The sequence below is a fragment of the Pipistrellus hanaki genome (assembly GCF_964339955.1).
Source record: "Pipistrellus hanaki genome assembly, chromosome: 18".
In the NCBI taxonomy this organism is placed as follows: Eukaryota; Metazoa; Chordata; class Mammalia; order Chiroptera; family Vespertilionidae; genus Pipistrellus; species Pipistrellus hanaki.
Genome location: NC_140520.1, coordinates 10,576,839 through 10,595,303, shown reverse-complemented (window position 1 = coordinate 10,595,303; position 18,465 = coordinate 10,576,839). Strand labels below are relative to the sequence as shown.

At 50.3% G+C, this 18,465-nt stretch overlaps 1 protein-coding gene across 1 annotated transcript in view; it reads right to left on the bottom strand.

Annotated features, from left to right (window-relative positions):
• Positions 1 to 18,465, bottom strand: part of CD58 (CD58 molecule) — a 31,560-nt gene that overhangs the window by 7,780 nt on the left and 5,315 nt on the right. Inside the window, exons 2-3 of the mRNA XM_084866406.1 lie at positions 4,592 to 4,888; positions 1,713 to 1,985 (exon numbers count right to left, since the gene is read on the bottom strand). Of these exons, the coding sequence (XP_084722532.1) occupies positions 1,713 to 1,985; positions 4,592 to 4,888 (570 nt within the window). The remainder of the gene's footprint in view (positions 1 to 1,712; positions 1,986 to 4,591; positions 4,889 to 18,465) is intronic.

Genomic DNA, 18,465 nt, shown 5'->3' with positions numbered 1-18,465 from the left:
TTTTCTCTGTCTTTAGGGACCAAATCCATCAGCTGCAAATTGGAACCATTTTGTACTTTTCCTGCAAATATTTGTTTTATCTGAGAAGTCACACTGCTTTGTCTGAAAATGAAACCATAACTTTAATGGCTTCATGTCATTATTTGAAGTTTCAAAAGGTATGATACACTGAAGAAGTAATGAGAATGGCTCACTCAGCAAATAAAATTCAAGGTTTTTATATCCATATGTTTACTATTCATTATGTTAAAAAAAAGTTTCATTCACAGAATCGCCCTATCTCAGCCCAAAGAAACGCATCTTCTCTGTTTGCCCTGGAAATTCTGTTCATGACACAGAATTATGATATTCTAAATTATAATGAATACTGTAAGTCATCTGTTCGCTTACGTTTCAATGAACCACTTTCAAATCACTAGTCCTTTTGTTTGTCAACTGAAGATATAAAGTAAAAATTAGATAGTAAAAATGGCCAATTACAAATGCACTTAAGACTTAACATAAAAAAGACCATTAGTGAGACAGCTTGTCATGAGATTGGGTGTTAGACCAACGATTTTCGCCTTTTTCATCTCAGGTGGTGTGAAGCCCTCAAACCATAACTGTTCCATTTTTTATTTGACAATCTAAAGGAAATGAGGCCGAAACTGGTTTGGCTCAGTGGATAGAGCGTCAGCCTGCAAACTAAAAGGTCCCAGGTTCGATTCTGGTCAAGGGCATGTACCTTGGTTGCGGGTACATCCCCAGTGTGCAGGAGGCAGCTGATCGATGGTTCTCTCTCATTGATGTTTCTAACTCTCCGTCCTTCTCTCTCTTCCTCTCTGTAAAAAAATCAATAAAAATATATATTTAAAAATAAATAAATAAATAAATAAATAAAAATAAAGGAAATGAGGTCAGTGCCCCCGACTAAATGGTCAGGTACTGCATGTTTTAAAAATCATTGCGGCACATCGGTTGAAAACAGGTCCCCAGACATATATGCATCTCATATGTTGAAAACTAGACAAATCTATCAAATGCAGAGTCTTGTAGCACATGTGAGAACATAATGGTAAGGAAGAATATTACAAAGCAACCAGTGGATGTGGCTCAGTGATTGAGTGTCCGCCCAGGAACCAAGAGGTCACCAGTTCAATTCCTGGTCAGGGCACATGCCTAGGTTGTAGGATCAACCCCCAGTGGTGGATGTGCAGGAAGCAGCCGATCAATGATTCTCTCTCATCGAAGTTTCTCTCTCTCTATTCTTCTCCCTTCCTCTCTCTCTAAAAAGCAATAAAAACATTAAACAAGAAAGAAAAGAAAAAAAAAAAAAAGAAACAGTATTATAAATAGTTAAGTGCAGGGGCTCTGGACCCAAGATGGCTTGATTTCAATTTACTAGCGGTTGACCTGAGGCAGGCACCTTACACTTCCTGAGTCTTGGTTTCTCCCCATAAAAAGGAATAATTACTGTGGCACCCAACCCATTGGGTTGTGTGCTAATTAATTGATAGATGTATTGGAGTGGTGTTAACAGAGGAAGTGCTAAAAATGTTAGCTTATAGCTCTACTGGGGTGTCCATGAACATTATAGCTCACTTGACATTTTGAATTTGTGAAATGGATGTTAGCCCCTATCCCTGTAGTTTGAAACCCACAAACCACCGCTGGTCCATGAACCCCATTACTATATAGCATCTCTGCCACAGGATGAGTAGCTGTGTACTCACCAGCTGGGACACAGGTTGACAAAACCATCGATGATGTCCTGTTAGATTCTGGATCTTTAACAAAGCAGTGTACTTCCTGTGAGAGATCGTCATCCTTCGTAAAATGTAGCTCAAGGGCCCTGAGTTGCCAGCTGCTCTCACACTGTTGGGAAGAGCAATTCCACATGTAGCGTAACAGGTCCCGATGCCGGCTGTAACTCTGAGGCACCTCGCAGTGGACAGAAATGCTTTCATTCACCCAGTTACAACCTAGTGTCGGAGACAGAAGAGGGTCTGGGAGGGGGAAAAGGTGACGTTTAGTACAATAGTCATATGTAGACTCATCATCTGTGAACTGTCTTGTGAGTTTAAGAGATGGGCAGGCCACTTCCTTGGGCACCAACAGGAGAGTATTCGCTCCTCCTCAGAGGCCAATCTGCCTGCTCCAATTCAGACCATGGGTGGGGGGTGGAGGGGAGGTGGGGGGAGGGCTGACCCCTCGTCCTCGACTCTGAAAGCCCCAGGATCACAGGCAGGATGGTGGCAAACTCAGGTAGCTGCAGATCCTCACCTGAGCAGACATGAGGATTTCTAGTTTTTAATTTCCTCACTTATTATAAACATTCATTACTGCGTTTACTGAAAACAGTCACGTGCTTGAGTGTAGGGTCCAGGCCAGGTGGGATAGGAAAGCGCTGCACGGGGAGACCCGTGGGAGAACTGGTACCACGTTCTGCGCTGTCAGAGCCCACTTGGCGACACAGAAGCTCTTCCAGGCGGTCTCGGTACTGCACCACGGGCACATCCCGGGCCTGGGAGGGCGAGCCCACCTGCTCACCAACAGGCACGCAGACCTTTCTGTGGCATCGGGTGAACCTCTGCACTCAGATCCCCCCATGGAGAACCTTTCCTAGCCTCTCGCTGCCCGGGGACTGACCACAGTGACTTTTAACAGATTAGTGACACCTTGTACCTTAAACAGGTTAAACAGGCCAGGAATGTGCCTCTTTCACCCCCTACAACACATGTGTCAAACACAAGGCCCGCGGGCCAAATCCAGATCGCCAGGCCTTGCAATGTGGCCCGCACCGCACTGTCATCACTGCACTCCGCTGTCAGTTTATGACATTGTCAGTTTATGACTGTTCAGTAAACCATTCGGCCCGCGATTTAGGCTGGATTTTAGATTTTGGCCCCTTCTCTGATTGAGTTCGACACCCCTACCCTACAATAATGGAGTTAGTAGCTTTATAATTAATCAATTCAGCTCACCACCCGGTCAGAGATGAGGATTTCGCATACAGACCAGCTGGCATCTGTATATTTCTATTAACTTCAGTAAAAAGTTATACACCGACCCTGACCGGTTTGGCTCAGTGGCTAGAGCGTCAGCCTGGGGACTGAAAGGTTCCAGGCTCGATTCCAGTCAGGGGCATGTACCTTGGTTGCAGGCACATCCCCAGTAGGGAGTGTGCAGGAGGTAGCTGATGGATGTTTCTCTCTCATCGATGTTTCTAACTCTCTATCCCTCTCCCTTCCTCTCTATAAAAACAAAACAAAACAAACAAACAAAAAAAATCAAGTATATTTTAAAAATAAAGTTATACCCTAGTCTGGACGGTCAAGGGAAGGACAGTCACTTCTATTACATGGACATTACATGACACCGAAGGCTCTGAAGGGGCTGAGAAAGAGCTAATAACCACCATCAGTGGAGATTGGTTGGGGGCTCTGCGGGAAAAGGGAAAGCAGCTAGCCCCTTCTACACAGAAGAAAGAGGCGCCAGGAAACCCCCTCTGACCCCCAAAACTCCCTTTCTGAATGCTTGCCGTTAGGTCTGGTGTCTCCGGAAGAGTGCTGCCAAGGCACACCCTCCCCAAAAGCATGACTTCCCCATTTCTAAGAAACAAGGATGAATTATTTTGCAACCGGGGTGAAGCCATGAGTCAACCTTGGTATTTTTAGGGCTCGTTCTCCATAGGGCTGGGCCCTCTCCTTTTCCAACATCTCCCACCGGCACTGTCTACCTGAGCGACCACGTGGCTTCTACCCGGCGCCTCTTCTCCCTATCCACCGAAAATACCTGCCACCCGAGTCATCTTCCAAAAACAGATTTCACCGAGCCACACGGAGCTCCAGGGCTGGAGACAGAGGCTCCTCACAGCCCCAGGCTGCAGCCCCGGGCCCCCAAGAAGGGCCTGAAGCCCCCCGGCCGATACTGCGTTTGTCACTGATGGAGATGCGCCTCCCTGTGCATGGCTCCTCCGGCTGTCAGTCAGCACAGCCCAGGACGAGAGCCAGAAACAGAAGGGGTGGGACATCTGTCACCGGGAGATGAAGGGACCAGAGTGACTGGCAACGACAGGTTCTGGGCTACACCATGGCAAGCGAGGACAGCAAGGCCTGAGGAACTGGGACGTTAAAAATAACCTTCATTTCAACATCACAGCCCCCGAGAACTATGACCCTGGCAGGAACCTCAGAAACAGTGAGAATGAACCAGGCACTAGAATGATCCAGAAAAATTGGGGGGGTGATGTTCAGGGCAGCATTGTGCACTGTAGCCAAGACACAGAAACAACCTACGTGTCCATTGTAGAATGGACAGAGAGAAAAGCTGTGGTATCTGAACACAACAGAATATTATTCAGCCACAAAAATACATTTTTATAGATTTCAGAGAGGAAGGGGAGAGAGAGGTAGAAACATCAATGATGACAGAGAATCATCGATCAGCTGCCTCCTGCACGCCCCACCCTGGGGATCGAGCCCGCAACCTGGGCCTGTGCCCTGACCACGGATCAAACCATGACTGTCCTGGTCAACAACGCTCAATCACCGAGCCACGCCAGCCAGGCGAAATTTGCCATTTTAAACAAACCAAGATATCAAATACTCACCGAGGACTGTAAGATTAAATTTCAGGCCATGTGTAAGATCCACGGATTCGATTTCATATTCATCTTCATCCGATGATGTTAAATTGAAGAGGACAAGGTCACCTGACTTAATGTCTAAATGAACCCTGTCATTAGGAAATGGGTAATGTGTAGGCTCCTTGTTTCCACTCCAGTCTATGATCTTATTAATTCCCTTTTTCCATGTGATTTCTGTAAAGCTTACAGCACTTGCTGGCGACAAAGTGACGTTCCCACCTACAGTTCCAAAACGCGGTAAGCTCTGGCAGCTGCTGAGATCTAGGAGAGAGAGAAAAAGAAAAAAAAAGTTAGGAAAAAATACGACTGTTGGAAACAGAAAACCATCTTCCAAGATGTTCTATGGAGAAAAGAGTTGAATTTCATGGTAAAAATTATTCACCAGCTATTGTGTGTGCTAAGCTGATAAACCGCCAGCAGAAAGTAGAAAAAAACAGATGCTTGACCAGGTAGAAACCATTTTCTTTTTTTTTAATCCTCATATGAGGATATTTTTGTATGGATTTTTAGAGAGAGTGGAAGGGAGGGGGAGAGGGAGTGCGGGAAACATTGATGAGAGAGACACATACACGGATTGGTTGCCTCCGCACACGCCCCGACCACGGCTGGGGATTGAGCCTGCACGTGCCCTTGACCGGAACTGAACCGGGGACCCTTCGGTCCGTGGGCTGATGCTCTATCTATCGAGCCAAACCGGAGAGGGCTACAGTCCACTCTTTCATTGGGGCCCACAAACCCCAAGAAGTGGAGTTAACATTGGTGGAACACCACCCGCATGCCAGGCTCATGGGCAAGGCTGGGAATATGGCAGCGAACAGGACGGGCGTCGCTCCAGGCCCTGGAGGGGTCTCACTGTGTGGAGAGGACACAGGGGAGGGAGGACAGACACCGAGGCGGGGCCTTCCCCAGGAGGCCGTGCTGCAGGGACACAGGACAAGGATGAGGGGCGCAAGCATGGAGGCAGAGGCCGCGCAAGGAGTGGCGGACGGGCAGACCAGGCCAGGGACACCCCCGCGAGTGGATGGACCTGAGAGGTTATCGCAGGAGTTGGTGACGGGGTGTGGGGGACGAGGGGCAGGGAGGACGTACTGGTGGCTGTCCAGCAGGGGAGCTAGTGAGAGCAAACTCAGTGGCAGGAAGCAGGCCAGAGGCACGGTGAGGATTAAGGGACCCTGTGTGCTGGAGCTGATTCAAACTCTGTCACAGCCGGTGGTTAACCTCTCTGATCGAAGGGTTCAAATGAGGGGCTCCCGCTCCCCCTCCTCAATCCAGTCATTAAACATTTATTACCACCACTAAGACCGGGATATTCCTGATACCCCCAAACGGGTTTAAATGCATCTTGCTCCAGACTTAACTTTCTTGTTAAAGAGAGAAGAACAGCTGTTAAGGGGAAAGACATTAAAGAGAAACTAAAATGTGAAGTTTTTGCCGACCAGCAACCAGGGTAACTGCAGGAGCGCAGGAAACATCGAGACGCTCGATAACCAATTGTGGGCAACTGTGCCCAGTAATTCCAAATGAGAAGCAAATATCCCCCATCTGTCTATCTGCCGGGATATTCAGAACCATCCCCCTTGGTTCAGGGAGACTGCCCTCAGAAAGACACCGGCACCCTCCCGCTGCTTTGCTGAGTTTGCGCTATCTTCCGGACTCAACAGTACTGGGAAGGCAGATGAGAGAGAGGCAGGATTCCAAGCGGACTCTGCCCACTCACCGTAGTGGGGCTTGAAATGCCTTTGAATGAATGAATGAATGAATGAATGAATGAGGGTGGAGGTGGGAGAGAAGACGCATGGCTGGGCGGCTTCTGTCCTCCCTGGGGAGGAGCGATGTCCTCCGAACTGTGAAATCGGAAGAAGAAACAAGCCGGGACCGGTGTGGAGAGAAGCGAGGAGGGAGGGAAGGGAGACTTTTGTGCAGAAAGAATCGCCGTAATTCTGAGCTGGAAGAAACCCTAAAGGGTATTCCAGTGACCTCCGTTTCACAGGCGACAGGACAGAGCACCAAGAAAAGTGAGACAGCAGGTGAGTGAGGCCTCCACTCTTCCAGGTGTGTGCTCACGTCCTCCCGGTTCCCCCCGGAGCCCTCAGCACGCCCAGGGGCTCTGGGGACGCTGCGTCCATTTTACAGATGGGCAAATAGGCCCGAGGCGTACCCACTGCCCGTGTCTCAGCAAGTTTAGGGCAGCAGAGGGACCAGGACACAGGTTTTCTGATTCCTTGCTCAGATCCCCTTTCACCACAGCTTGGTCCCATCATCCATTCATTCATTCATGCATTCATTCCGAAAATACTCAATGGGCATCTATTCTGTGTGGGAGAACCAGACAAGCACGGTCCCTGCCCTCTTGGAGCTTCCGTTCTGTTGGAGACACCAGACTTCATACAAACAATTAGACAAACACCCAATTGAATCTGTGGGAGGGGCCGAGATCTGGAAACAGCCCCAGTGCCATCAGGGGGGCGGAGTAAGAAGCTGTGGTACATTCACACAATGGAGAACCACTCGGCCACAGAAAAGAAGGCAATCTCACCCTCTGGGACGGCATGGAAGGACCTGGAGAAGGCTATGCGAAGTGAAATAAGTTCGAGAAGGACCATATGACGTCACTCATATGGGGATCTAATGAATAAAATGGACTAACAAACAAAATAGAAACAGACTCATGGACAGAGAGCAGACTGACAGCTGTCAGGGGGAACGAGATTGGGGGCTGGGTGATGAAGGTGAAGGGACTAAGCAAAGAGAAAACCACCACAGACCCAGACCACAGTAGGGTGACTGTCAGAGGGAATAGGGTTGGGGGGAGTTATAAGGGGTAAAGAGGGGATGAATGACAATGGAAGGAGACTTGACTCGGGGTGGTGAACACGCACTACAATATACAGATGATGCATTACAGAACTGTACACCTGAAACTATACACTTCTATTAACCAATGTCACCCCAATAAACTTTTTAAAGGTAAATAAAAATGAGAAATGTAAAAAAAGTGAGGAAGCGGAAAGGGGACAAGAGAGACTTAAGTGTGGGAAGGAAGAAAAACCAGAGCAAATCCGTCCGTCCATCTGTCCGTCCATCCATCCATCCATCCATCCATCCAAGGAACAATCAAAGAAGTCATAGGGAAACTCAATGAACAGTTAAGCCGATTAATTAAACTGATTAAAATACAACTTCAGTGCAGTCCAAAAGGCAGCAAACAGGAGTCACCCAAACCCTGAGTGCCGGGAACCTGGCTGAAGATCCATGACGCGGCGAGGACAGACACAGACCTTCCCCTGGAGCCGGAGTTAGCGGCCCGGGACCACTCAGATGCGGTCAAAACAGCCCCTTCCTTTCCCCTGCCTGCCTCCCGCCAAAGCCAGCCGGGAGGGTCCGCTGGCTCCCCACTCCCCACCCTAGCCCCCCATCCTATCCCCAGCTCTTTCCTTTAATATATATATATATATATATATATATATATATATTTAATATATTTTATTGATTTTTTACAGAGAGGAAGGGAGAGAGATAGAGAGCTAGAAATGTCGATGAGAGAGAAACACTGACCAGCTGCCTCTTGCACACCCCCTACCGGGGATGTGCCTGCAACTAATGTACATGGCCCTGACCGGAATGGAACCTGAGACCTTTCGGTCCGCAGACTGACGCTCTACCACTGAGCCAAACCGGTTTCAGCTCCACTCTTCCTTTTAGATGTTCCCTTTGTCTACGGCTTCCCCTTCGAGGCGGAGGGGGCACACCCGCTCAGGGCATAAACCCAGTAAACCTGTACCCTGTACCCACGCAGGGACACCAGCCCCAATGCAAGTCCCACCCGTCTGAGGCCGGGAGAGGCGGCCTGTCACAGAGCCGTTTCTCAGGGCTCTTCAGGGCGAGGGAAAGGGCTTTTCTTAGACAGGTATGAGGCCTTCTGAAAGGCTGCTCTCTCTCCAAAGCACCCCTCCGGGCCAGCAGTTAACGTAAAAATTGGAGGCGAAAAGATAAAATCCCCTGACGGTTTCAGTACCCAAATGAGGCAGCATGGCATTTCCCATGTGTGATGCTGTGATGGGGACTGGCTGAGGCCTCCGCAGACCTGGGGACGGCAGAGCCCGGGGCGGCCCTGGATGCTTTGACACAGCCTTGACCCTCTCACTTCTCTGAAATCGCCTCTCGCTTTCAGCCCACACCCCCTCGGAGGACCTGCTCCCAGCCTGGGCAACAACGTCTCGGTTCGGACATTTGCATGCAGGAGAGGGGCTGCCCCCAGAATGACTGAGAGGGTGCTGGTACCAAGTCATGTCTCGTTAATGCACGAATATTCTCAGTGCAGCGTGACGCGGGTTCCAGTGTTGGGGTGGGAACACGCTCAGCGGGCATGGAGATGGCTGCAGCTCCATTCTTTTTTTTTTTTTTTTTTTAATACTCATTGAGGATATTTTCCCTCATTGACTTTTATTTATTTTGTTTTATTCTTTTTTAATATATTTTATTGATTTTTCACAGAGAGGAAGAGAGAGGGATGGAGAGTTAGAAACATCAATGAGAGAGAATCATCGATCAGCTGCCTCCTGCACACCCCTACAGGGGATGTGCCCACAACCAAGGTACATGCCCTTGACCAGGATCGAACCTGAAACCTTCCAGACCACAGGCCGATGCTCTATCCACTGAGACAGACCGGTTTCGGCTATAGCTCCATTCTTTAACTTCATTCCTAGTACATCCAATCCAATGAGCCCTGGGCCGGCTCAGTCTGGATGAGGTTTAACCACGGCAGCAGCACAAGCACTCGCTGCATTGGGGCTCACTGTGTGCCACGCATCTTCTGAAAAGCTAGATCAAGCCTGGCCGGTGTTGCTCACTGGTTAGAGCACTGTCCTGGGCACCAAAGGGTCATGGATTTGATTCCCGGTCAAGGCCATGTACCTGGGTTACAGGTTCCATCCCAGGCCAGTGAGGGCATGTCCAGGAGGCAACCGATCAATGTGTCTCTCTCACATCATTCGATGTTTGTCTTTCTCTCTTCTCTCTTTCCTCTCTCCATCCCACTCTCTCTACAAGTCAATGGGAAAAAATATCCTCCAGTGAGGATTAACCCAAAGAAAGCTAGATCCATCTAATTATCTACCCATCCATCTATCTTCCTTCATTTATTCCTCAAGTCAACTCCCCGAGAGCAGCCTTATTGTTCGCATTTTCACTCACCAGATACTGAGCCCCTGCTATGTCCCAGGCCGTCACAGCAGTAAACAGAACCCAGCCCCTGCCGTCCTGGAGTGCGTGTGAGAGTGACTGGGAGGAACGGGACACGTGGCAAAGAGAAGTCTCTCTCTCTGAGAGACTTCTGAGCTGCTGAGCAAAACGAAGCAGAGCATGGGGTGCGGGGGGGAGAGGGTCATTCATGAGGGCTGCCGCTGTGTGCAACAGGTCACAGCTGGCCTGCAGCGGGGCCAGAGAAAGGGGGGGAGGGAGCCTGGGAACATGGGGAAGAGCCTTCCCAAGACTGAGAACCACTGGTCACAGGTGAGGAACCTGGGGCTCCACGGGGCTCAGGAGCTGGCCCAGGTCAGAGCGGGTCCAGACACAGGCAGCCCGCCTCTGAGGCCTGCGCCGTGAGCCACCACGTGGGGCGCCTCTGTCTTTCCTGGCTGATCCCCCCTGATCCAGGCCCAGGCCCAGGCAGTCATTTCTGTTTCCTTGGTCACTAAAGGCAGAAATCCACGGTCTCGGCTGCTACAGCACCTCTTGCCCGTCTCCATCTATTTCTGCCTGGAAACGCTCTCACCTGGCTGCCAGTTAGCGATACCCCCCTGGGCCCCCAGCCCCGACAACTGCCCAGAACCTGTCTGACACCTGCTCTCGGCTGGCAAGCTACTCCGTGCCTCCGGGAGGAACCGGTCCGGAATCCAGGTGCCGGCTCTCTGAATCCACCTCCTTTCCATCATTTCTGTCTTCCGGCCTCACAGACTCTCCTTCCTGCATTCCTGCACCTACAGCACTCTCCCGTTCTCTCCTCTCTTCTCCCAGCCGCTGCCGTCCAGTCCACGTCAGTAGCCACTAACCACACGTGGCTTCTGAGCATACCACATGTGGTCAGTCCACAATGAGATGGAGATAGAGTGTGTGGGGGTAAAATGCTAACCAGACGCTGAAGATCTGATTTGAAAAGGGGATTGTAGAAATCTCTTATTCAACCCGGCCAGGGTGGTTTAGTGGTCGAGTGTCAACCTATGAACCAGGAGGTCACGGTTTGATTCCGGTTAAGGGCACATGCCAGGGTTGCATGCTTGATCCCTGGTGTGGGGCATGCAGGAGGCAGCCAATCAATGTTTCTCTCTCATTATTGATGTTCCTTATCTCTCTCCCTCTTCCTTCCTCTCTGAAATCAATTTAAAAAAAAATTTTTTTTAATCTCTTACTTATACCAACTACATGTTGAAACGAAAATATTGTGCCGGCACCTACAGCACCCAGGGGCAGGAAGTTATAACTCAGGTGAGGGGTGGAGCTGATCAGAAACCTCGTGAACGGCACCTTAACCAAAATAAAAATCCCTGCCAGTTAGATAAAATCTATTACCAACACGGGTTTTACCTGTTTGCGTTCTATTCCTCTCTGACAGCACTACTTCCTAGCAGCCCATGCTTTTAAGGTAACCACACGCTGCCGTGTTCAAAAGCCACATTCACCCTTGACTGTCCTCAGAACGTATTGAGGCCTACAGCCTGCTTCGGGGAAAAAGGTTCTTACTACAGTAATTTAAGATGCTGTCAGTCTTTGTACACCTGTTCTCCAAAGTCTGATTCAAGGTATTTCAACTATTGGCCGGCACTGGTTTGGCTCAGTGGTAGAGCGTCGGTCTGCGGACTGAAAGGTCCCGGGTTCGATTCCGGTCAAGGGCATGTACCTTGGTTGCGGGCACATCCCCAGTAGGGGGTGTGCAAGAGGCAGCTGGTCGATGATTCTCTCTCATCGATGTTTCTAACTCTCCCTCTCTCTTCCTCTCTGTGAAAAATCAATAAAATATATATTTTTAAAAAAAGGATATTTCAACTATTGATCATTTCATTACAAAATGTCTTTGCAAACCCTTTTATTTTCCTTTTTTTTTTCAGTTCATAGTTGAGAAACTCCATGACAACTAACTTATGACACAGCCTTATTCATATCTCTTATAATTTGCTGGACCTTGGTCCTCTCCTCCCCATGTTTTAACTGGTCTATGGGGGAAATGTTCAAGAAACTACCAGGGAGCCCTGGCTGGTGTGGCTCAGTTGGTTGGGCATCATCCTGGGCACCAAAAGGTCACCAGTTCAATTCTGGGTCAGGGGACATGCCCAGGGTTTGGGTTCAATTCCTGGTAGGGGGCACATACAGGAGGCAGCTAGTCTATGTTTCACATTGATGTCTCTCTCTCTCCCTCCCTCTCCCCTCCTCTCTCTCTTTTTTTAAAAAACATCGATAAAAAAGCAAAAACGTATGAAGTGTACAATTCAATGTAGAAGGGAAGGAGGGAGGAAGGGAGGAAGAGAGGGAGAAAAGGAAGAGGGAAGGGAGAGAGGGAGGAAGGGAGGGGAGAAGGGAGAGAGGGAGGGAGGGAAGGAGCTACCAGTGAGCCAGAGGGAGGTTGAGGCACTGATCTCGCAGACAGGTGGGGGTGCCATGGAAAGGGATGAAGGTCACTACGAACCGGAAGGGGTTCTTTTCTGAAGAACAAGCCACGGGAATAAACTGGCTTCCTCAGATGGAGGCCTGGTTGAAGGACAGATCAAGGTCACAAAGGTAGACCGCTGGCAGAGAGCACACCGGTTCAGGTTCCAGCCAGGGTTCCTTCCCTCCTGCTGGTCCCCAGGGAGCCTCCCAGGCCTCCAGCAGCAGCAGGAAGGAAAGGGTCGGGCCTATCTAGTAACTGTCAGGCATTTCCCTGGGGGTGCAGGATGACAGCGAAGCCGCCCCAAAGAGGACCGGCTAGGACTCGCTGTCACCCCCTCCACCGTCTGAGCAAAGGCAATAGGAGGGCCCTGGCTGCGCGAGTGTCCGCTGTGACCGCGCAGTCTCAGGAGATGTGCCTGCAGGGGAAGCCGCACAGCTTTCCGCACCCGAGGAGAAAGGACAGGAGAAGACGGCAGAAAGCAGGACAGCAGCCGGGCGTCGGGGCCCATGTGTGCGGCGAACTCTGCTCCGAAGCAGAGAAACCGCCTCCCCCAGAGCCGGTGCCTCCTGAGTCGCGGAGACAGCACGGTTCCCAGACAGACTCGTTCTTAGCGAGTGACTCCGAGTCTTTTTCAGATTTCTAAAAGGTATCTGTCCGGACTAAGCCAAACACGGCAACAAATGCAACGTGCAAAATGTGACAAGATCCTGGTGTGGGTGTGTGTTTATAAAAAAAAGATGCTCTTCCTTGTTTACAGTCAGGAACTCCCTTACGTCTTAGGTGCACCTGCAGACACAGGCATCTGCTCCTGTGCAGGGACCGCTGGGCAGAGCCCTGCCTGCCCTCGGCTTTGCCTGCTGCACTGCCAGCCGGGCGGGCTCTCCCCACGCCCCAGCACAGCCGGCGGGGTGCCGGGTGGGGTGCCGGGCTGGCAGGGTCTCCCCAGGGGCTCCGTGGAACCCGTTGCTTGGCCACCTCCTGACGCTGAAGGTGACCAGCCACAGGGGTAGGCCGTGCCCCTGGCCGCTGAGTCCCGTGTCAGACGGGGACCGTGTGCTGAGCTGCTGTCCTCCGTCCACATGATGCGGCTGCGGCCACAGGAGGCCAGCTCACTGGGAAAGCTGACGGTGTAGCTGCTGACATACCTCACTGCAGACAGGGAAGGCGGAGCGGACCAGGGCTGAAGGCCCAGCCACACTGAGCAGGGAGAAGGAAGAGGAACAGAAGCCAGAAGCAGCCGCCTGTGCCCATGGCAGGGCAGGGCAGGGCAGGGCAGGGCAGGGCAGTGGGAGAGTCGGGCCCAGAGCTCAGGCCGTGTTTTGTTGATGGAAAACAGCCAGCCTGAGCAAAGGGAATGCTCGCAATGTTTCGAATCTGCAGTCTCCAAAACCAAGTTCTCTGTTCTGTGATCGCTTTAACCCACATGTTTCAAACACAAGGCCCGCGGGCCAAATCCAGCCCGCCAGGCCTTGCAATGTGGCCCGCACCGCACTGTCATCACTGCACTCCGCTGTCAGTTTATGACATTGTCAGTTTATGACTGTTCAGTAAACCATTCGGCCCGTGATTTAGGCTGGATTTTAGATTTTGGCCCCTTCTCTGATTGAGTTCGACACCCCTACTAACCTCAAGGACAGTTTTGTAAGCTCCTTTAGTTGCCCTGTGTTTTAAGCACCTTGTTGCATTAAAGAAATCCTAATTGCTGACGTAAAGGTTTTAACAGGACTCTGGGGGAGGGGAGGGGGGGGTCTAGCCCCAGTGCAGGTTTGGCAACTCTTGGGCTCGGCTCCATGTGCATCTGAGAAGCATGTTCTAGACTCGCCCACGAGGCTGATCTCACTGAAGCAGACCCTGCTTTGTTCTGCTGTTTTGTTTTAAATGCCACCATGTGGCTGCTGACAAATGGTCGCTGTAGTCAGTCACAGGAGGAGAGTACACTCCAAGAAAGTTCCACAGAAGTGGGCAAGTGCTGCCTCTAACCCAGAGAATTCAGGGGAAAGCCCTCGAGTGGGGCCTCCGCCCTCCTTTCCGGGGGCTGTCACGGCCACACGGCTCAGGCGAGTCTCAGAGTGGCCCATCTTTCGTTCCAGAAGTTACTGTGTACGTGCTATAAATTATGTATATGTTAAGAGTACTTTACGAAGAGATCTATACCTAAATTTGTTTTTGTATATTTAAATGCTTAACTTTATTTTTTTGTGGCATATTCTCATATTTGTTTTTGTTTGTTTTTTTTAAATATATTTTATTGATATTTTTACAGAGAGGAAGGGAGAGAGATAGAGAGTTAGAAACATCGATGAGAGACAGTCATCGATCAGCTGCCTCTTGCACAACCCCTACTGGGGATATGCCCGCAACCAAGGTACATGCCCTTGACCAGAATCGAACCCGGGGCCCTTCAGTCCCCAAGCCGACGCTCTATTCATTGAGCCAAACCGGTCCCGGCAATATTCTCATATTTGTGTATAATCTTATTGATCAGATGTTCAAAATTATTTATAAAATTACTTATAAAAATAAAATAATTATTTTATTAGAAAAAAAAGATGCTCTTGTGACAAGTGAGGACATTCGAATAAGGGCAGAAGTCAGGTGATAGTAGGGGATTACTGTTATTTTCATAAATAGGATGATGTTATTGGAATTATGTAAAAGTATGTGGGGATGTAGAGCGAGTATAAATATGGCAAGATGTTAATGTTAATAAATAAATATGTAGCCGAAACCGGTTTGGCTCAGATCATCGGCCTGCGGACTAAAAGGTCCCAGGTTTGATTCCGGTCAAGGGCATGTACCTTGGTTGCGGGCACATCCCCAGGAGGAGGTGTGCAGGGGGACAGCTGATCAATGTTTCTCTCTCATCGATGCTTCTAACTCTCTCTGTCTCCCTTCCTCTCTGTAAAATATCAATAATATATATATATATATATATATTTTTTTTTTTTTAAAGAAATAAACCATGATTGTGAGGAGTCTTTTAAAATATAAAATAAATAAATAAATAAATAAATAAATATGTAACTCACTAGCCTTCTGAATTCTAAGGCCCCAAGCTGTCCCCTCGTGCTGCTGTAGGTTATGGCGGGAGCACAGCCCGATGGATGGTGGGAACTTGCCGCCCTACGTAATTCGCCCCCGCCTTAAAAAAAAAGGTGGGACAATGAAATGAAAACAAAAATCTAAACTGCTAACCAGGAGCTGTGAGGTTCACAGCCAGGATAACGGGGTGTAGGGGGTGGGGCCTGGTTTCTGGGCAGGAACGCAGCGCCCCGCCCTTGGACGTGGGAGCTCTCCTGAGGGAAAGCCAGACTCGGAATCCTGGTGGCAGCAAAGCCCGTGAGCCAGCCTCACACAGTGATGGCGGGCAATGTCTTAAGATGCAGAAAGGCTTGACAAAGACTGCAACAGTGTGCACTGTTACACTAACTACATGGAAACAAGCCCCGGAGAGGAGAGGTGTAAGCGGTGTGTGCCTTGGTTCCTGCATCCGTCCAGTTGGGGGGACAGCTGTCAAGCAAAGGTGTCCATAAAACCTCACCGGCCTCAGAACGGGGCAGGCTGAGAAGAGCCAACACATCAGTTCCTGCGAGTGAGCTTGCTCTTGCCCTGACCACATAGTGACAACCCACTGATGTAACCAGCCCCAAATCCTGCCTGCCGGCTTCCCCTTCAAAACACTCCCGGGGAGCGCCCGTTTCCTCCTTAGTCTTTTTTTTTTTTTTTTTTTTTTTTTAGTTTTCAATCAAGCTTTTAATGAAAAGATCATAAAATAACAGTTTCTCATCACTGTACATTAAGACTGCACACTTCTGAACGGAGAGATCAGTCGTAGGTGAATTGCTTTTCTATGACACGTGAGGGCTGCGAACTTGCAGCTCTGACCTGAATTTATCCAAACTCTCGAGGGAAGAGAGCTCAATGTGATGACGGACAGCGGCGGTGGCCAGTACAGGAGTGTGATCATGGTGTCCCTCCTCTTTCTGGGAAGGACATAACGTAAGGACATGATCCCTCTTCCAGTTCCAATTAAACAGAACAGCTATAACCCCATCCCTCTCCCTCCCCTCCCCCTCGAGGTATTTATGAATGGGCCAGTGCCCAACCTGGGGTCCCCCAAGGGGGGAGGGGGAAAGCAAGTGATGGGTGGGTACAGAGAGGCTCCCCTCAGCACCTGGCCCCACAGGGCCCCGCCAAGTGGGGGGGTGGGGGTGGGGCTGGAGAGCCTCCCTGTCCCAAGTGAGGTCTGAAATGCAGCATTTCTGAGGTCAATAAATTACAGCAATAAATAGCAAGGTGAGGTAGGGGGAGGAGTTCCTGGTAGAAAAAGTGGGGTGACTGAAGCTGGGGGGTACTGGGCAGCCTCAATTCCCACAGTGCACACCCACCCCCTCGTTTGGAATGTCAGACGGAGGGTCTGGTTAGTTCCCCCTCCATCCCCTCTCCTGGCATCGGATTCACAGGTTCAATAGCATCTGTCCCAACGTGGCTCTGGGGAAGAGCAAGGGCCCTGGTCCCTCAGGGGTCAGAGCGGAGACCCCTTGTTTGTTCGCCGGAGGCCTGGCGCCTCTGCTTTTGTCCCCCAAGTCAGGGGACAGGACCGGACACAGTGACCTCTTCCCTGAGCCCTGCCCTTGCGGCTGCCCAGGCCTCACCCCAGCTCAGGACGGTTGCAGGGATGGCGGCTGGGGTCTGCCTGCCCAGCCAGCCAGCCCAGATCGCACTCCTGCACTCGGTCAGGTCCAGTGAATACTGATGGGGTGGGGGCAGAGGGCAGCCCGGCCCCGAGTGGTGACTAACAGGAAGCACACGCCATGGCTGCGCGGGGTTCTGAAAGCTGTCTGGGTCCGGATTGCTCGTTCACAGGCTGAGGTGTATGGCTATGCTGCGAGTCTCTGAGATTCTTTTTTTTTTTTTTTTTAATATATTTTATTGATTTTTTACAGAGAGGAAAGGAGAGGGATAGAGAGTTAGAAACATGGATGAGAGAGAAACATCGACCAGCTGCCTCTTGCATACCCCCTACTGGGGATGTGCCCGCAACCAGGGTGCATGCCCTTGACCTGAATCGAACCCGGGACCTTTCAGTCCGCTGGCCGACACTCTATCCACTGAGCCAAACCGGTCTCGGCTCTCTGAGATTCTTATTTGCTTAAAAGGTTCATCTTATTGTGCCATCCTGGACGAGCCCCTGCCGTGGCTTGGTCTGGCAGGAGCGCGAGGTGGCAGAGCCTGGCTGCCTCTCGCTTGCCCCAAGTCTGAGAAATAAATACATTCATTACTGCACAAACTGATTTATACAAAAACAACACTGTTCAGAGTGTTTGCACTGTGTGTGTTGGTAAGGACCAGTAAGCCCCTCTGGCCACTGGTGGTGGTGGGGTGGGTCCCCAGGGACCGGGACCAGCCAAATCAATGGATGTGCAAAGGTCCTGGCTTTTTTCTCCCTTAGTCTTGATCCTTATCTGCAGTGAGCCGCAGCCTCGCCCGCCCTCTGCAGACTGCTCTCCAGAATGGTTCGTTATGACACCATTCCTGTTCAGCACCCTCCAAAACTTTCCATTCATTGGGAGTAAAATTGTGGGTCTTAAAGGGCCCACAGAACTTGATGTCTGAGTCCCAGCCCTGACTCCTTTGACAGCTTTCTTTCCTGCTACTTCCCAGTAGAATGAGCTCCTCCAAGTTCCTTAAATGCTTGAAGCCTATGGAAGGGCTTTGCTTCCATCCCCCATCAGCCCCCTGGCCTGCTCCCTCACTTCCTTGTCTACACTCTCAGCCTTTTTTTTTTTTTTAACTTCATTTGATTTTGATTTTTTAAAATATATTTTATTGATTTTTGTACAGAGAGGAAAGGAGAGAGATAGTCAGAAACATCAATGAGAGAGAGTCATCGATCAGCTGCCTCTTGCACACCCCCTACTGGGGATATGCCCGCAACCAAGGTACACGCTCTTGACGGGAATCGAACCCGGGACCCTTCAGTCCCCAAGCCGACGCTCTATCCATTGAACCAAACAGGTTTCAGCCACTCTCAGCCTTTTAAAGAGACCCCCCTCTCCCCCAGCACACTATATAAAACACTAACCACCAAATGAAAACACTACATCCCACCCCATGGAGCACTGCCCAGCTGTACGAAAGGAAGGAGGATGGTGCCAATGATTTTCCAGACATGGCTGACTGACAAAAACAA